This window comes from Poecilia formosa, unplaced genomic scaffold, assembly GCF_000485575.1.
Source record: "Poecilia formosa unplaced genomic scaffold, Poecilia_formosa-5.1.2 Scaffold172, whole genome shotgun sequence".
In the NCBI taxonomy this organism is placed as follows: domain Eukaryota; kingdom Metazoa; phylum Chordata; class Actinopteri; order Cyprinodontiformes; family Poeciliidae; genus Poecilia; species Poecilia formosa.
In genome coordinates, this window is record NW_006800111.1 from 346231 (window position 1) to 349700 (window position 3470).

Here is a 3470-nt window from a genome sequence, read left to right on the forward strand (position 1 = left end):
TTTTCTGACGAACCTTGGATGCCTTCATGAAGCAGCTAAATACGGAAATGAAATAATACCCAAATCAACAGTATTTATTCAGTGAGTCCTAAAAGCAATGGAATACACTATTGGCATAAAGTTCTCCAAATACATTAAAGATTGTGGCTTAAGCATAAAGTGCATACTCACTGGCCATTTCTTTATTTTGTAGTTTAAATTATGTATTGGTATTCTTTTGGTCAGAGTTGTCATTGAACATTTTTTCTGCTGTAAACAATGAAGAAGGACTCCTTTTGTTAATTTGAATGCATTTTGCTTTATTCTACAGTTACATTGCAGACAAGGGGGACAACATCATAGAAGATCCCGAAGGTCTGAGGCGGCCATCATTGTTTCATTCCTCATCTAGTCCTTTCTGTGATGAAGAATGACAAAAAGGGAACAATAAGTGATGGATTAGTAACTAAACATTGAGTAAATCCAGAAAGGGTTACACAAAATGGCCCACAGAGTTTAAATAATATGTGTTGTGAAATAATCATAACATTGTTTTCATTACTTTCTTTGTAACTATATAATGTATTTTATTGAGGCACAATGTCTTGTGTATAAATTGTTTCACTGAGAAATAATGTAAATGGAATATGGACTGAACTTATATAGTGCTTTTCCAATCATTTTGACCACTCAAAGCGCTTTACACGAGAGTCACACTCACCCATTCGCACTCACAAATGTATACACCAAGACACAGAGCGGTAGGCAATTTGGGGTTAAGTGCCTTGCACTAGGGCACATCGACATGAAGCAGGAAGAAGCTGGAATTGAACCTACAACCTTCCGATCACAAGACTCTTCCCACAGAGCCACAGTCGCCCAGTTTCTAACTGTAGAAAGTTATGGGACTGAATAATGCAGATCATAATGAAAATAAATGAAATAAACACATATTACTGAAGAGAAGCAAATTTATGTTACAGAATTTCTTCTTCACAACATTTTCCATTGCTAATCTGAAAGGTAATAATTTCATCCGTCTAAAATCAACTATTTTAACACATACGCTGACAAGTATACTAACACATTGAATACCGTACTAATTGCATGAAAGCTATTAATGCAAAAAGACTAATGAACAAACCAGTTGGACAGCTACATGAAGTCCTGTCGCTGACTGTTTTCTGCTCTTTCTCGTTTTGTTTTCACCACCTAACTCACTATCTAGCCAACACTCAGACCTGTACTTGAAAAGTAATCATCTAAAATATAATTAGCTCCACATCTACAGTTGAAACCAGATGTTTTCATGCACTGTGTAAAAAGATTCATTTTCTCTCACTGTCTGAAAATAAATCTGACTTAACTGTTCCTGTTTTTTGTCAGTTCGGTTTAACAAAATTATCTCTCTTTACTTAATAATGATGACTAGATTTTTTTAAACAGTTTTTTGTTATTTTTTTTTCAAAGTCAAAACTTTACATGCAACAAGTTTAGTGTGGATTTAAACATTAGGAAAGCCCAGGTGACCATATGGCCTTGTGAGGTTCTAATTGGTCAGTTCACAACATTTTGCTTATCCAAATCATCCAAAAATATATGTAAGAGCATTATGTAATATACCCACAAGTGTGGTTTACTCTTGTGTGCAATTTCCAGATGCCTGTATTCATTTGTTCAAAGGATTACATGTAAACATGTAAAACACTTTCTAATGTTCAGCCATCATGTTGTTAAAAAGAAGGGAGGTCCCAGAAAATGATTGTGAGAAGCTTGTGGAAGGATTCCCAAAACATCTATCCAAAATGTAGAGTTTAAAGCCAGTCCCAAGAAATAAGGGACATTTATTTAAACTTTGGATTTTAAAGGAAATAAAATTCTGAAGAAAAAATTCAGAATTTTCTGGCATTTAGATGATAGGAATAGTTCTGATAAACATAACTGATCTAAAACAGGAACATTTGGAGCTGATTTATTGTCAAAAACACTTAGAGAAAGGCAATATTTTTTGAGTTCAGCTTTTAGTGGCCCATGCTTACTCCTGTTATGAAATACATGAAGAAGGAAAAAGCACAAGTACGTACTTCTACCATAAGTTTAATATCAACATTCTCTTTGTTAAAGTGTTACAAATAACCAGGTAAAATTCACTAACACTGCTCATTAAACAAGAAAATCACAGAATTAAATTCATCTGTAAAACAGACTGGTCTGATTATTTTGTTTGATTCTTTTTACACACTCATTCACAGGCTCACTCAATATCACTATAATTAAAACTTGGCCACCTTGATAAATATCACTTAAGTAATTGTTTTTGTTACTGAAATAGATGTCAAAATATATTAAGTGGATGTTTTTGCATGAAGTTAAGGTATTTTATTTACATTACTTTCATGGAAAAATGTAATTATTCCTTTTCTACTTGTTCTTAGTATTGAAACTGCAGTAGATAGAAACACTGCCTTCAGAAAAACAAACAAAAAGTGCATTACCACATTTAATTATTTTTTGTGTTCAAGTCTGGTGAAGTCTCTGACCTTTGACCCCACATCACGGCTCTTGGCACGGAGCTTGTTGACCTGAGACTCAGCAATGTCAGCTCTCTCTTCAGCCTCGTCAAGCTCATGTTGCAGCTTGCGGAACTTGCTCATATGAGTGTTGGCTTGCTCCTCCTGCAAGATACAACAGCATTGCACTCCTGAGTAAGCGCTTTAAGGTCTGTTTTGCAGAAAACTGTCAAACATTGAAGCAATAAAGTGCATGTTCGTCCTAAGTCTACCACATTTCTAGGAAATCCCAAACTTACAGATTCCTCAGCAGCTCTTTTATATGCCTTCACTTTAAGCTGCAGTTTGTCAACCAGATCCTGCAGACGTGCAACATTCTTGCGGTCCTCCTCGGTCTGCAGAGATCATTGAATGGGAATGTAAAACATGATTTATGGATACTACGTTCTCTTTAGCCTGATTCTTCTAGTCTGAATGTTTATAGTCTGATGGAACATATTTAAACTCTTATCGGTTCAATTAAAAATGCTTGGTAAAGACGGATCCTTACTTGGATTGTACAAATATTTCCAAATTGAAAATTTTACCTGATATGTGAGCTCCTTGATGCGTCTCTCATATTTGCGCATTCCTTTTACTGCTTCTCCACTTTTCTTCTGCTCTGACTCCACTTCGTTCTCAAGCTCTCTCACCTGGATACAACAAGACATAATATCTTTATTTTCTCTGTTGTATAAAGAGCAAAGGAGATAAATGTAAAATGCTGCAAATCTATAAAAAATGTTTTATCTAAATAACAGGTAGATGAGGTTTCAGTCATAAATTTCTCTATGTTTCAGCTCAAATTTGTATTATATGTTCAGTGATTTCACTCACCCTGGCCTCGAGCTTCTGGACCTGCTTCTTGCCTCCCTTCATGGCGATCTGTTCAGCTTCATCCAGACGGTGCTGCAGATCTTTGATGGTCTGCTCCATGTTCTT

At 35.4% G+C, this 3470-nt stretch overlaps 1 protein-coding gene across 1 annotated transcript in view; it reads right to left on the minus strand.

Annotated features, from left to right (window-relative positions):
- Positions 1-278: 278 nt before the first annotated feature.
- LOC103147024 (myosin-6-like) overlaps positions 279-3470 on the minus strand; it is a 38176-nt gene continuing 34984 nt past the window's right edge. Inside the window, exons 21-25 of the mRNA XM_007565165.2 lie at positions 3366-3467; positions 3077-3181; positions 2789-2884; positions 2520-2654; positions 279-397 (exon numbers count right to left, since the gene is read on the minus strand). Coding sequence (XP_007565227.1) covers positions 377-397; positions 2520-2654; positions 2789-2884; positions 3077-3181; positions 3366-3467 — 459 coding nt within the window. The 3' untranslated portion in view covers positions 279-376. The remainder of the gene's footprint in view (positions 398-2519; positions 2655-2788; positions 2885-3076; positions 3182-3365; positions 3468-3470) is intronic.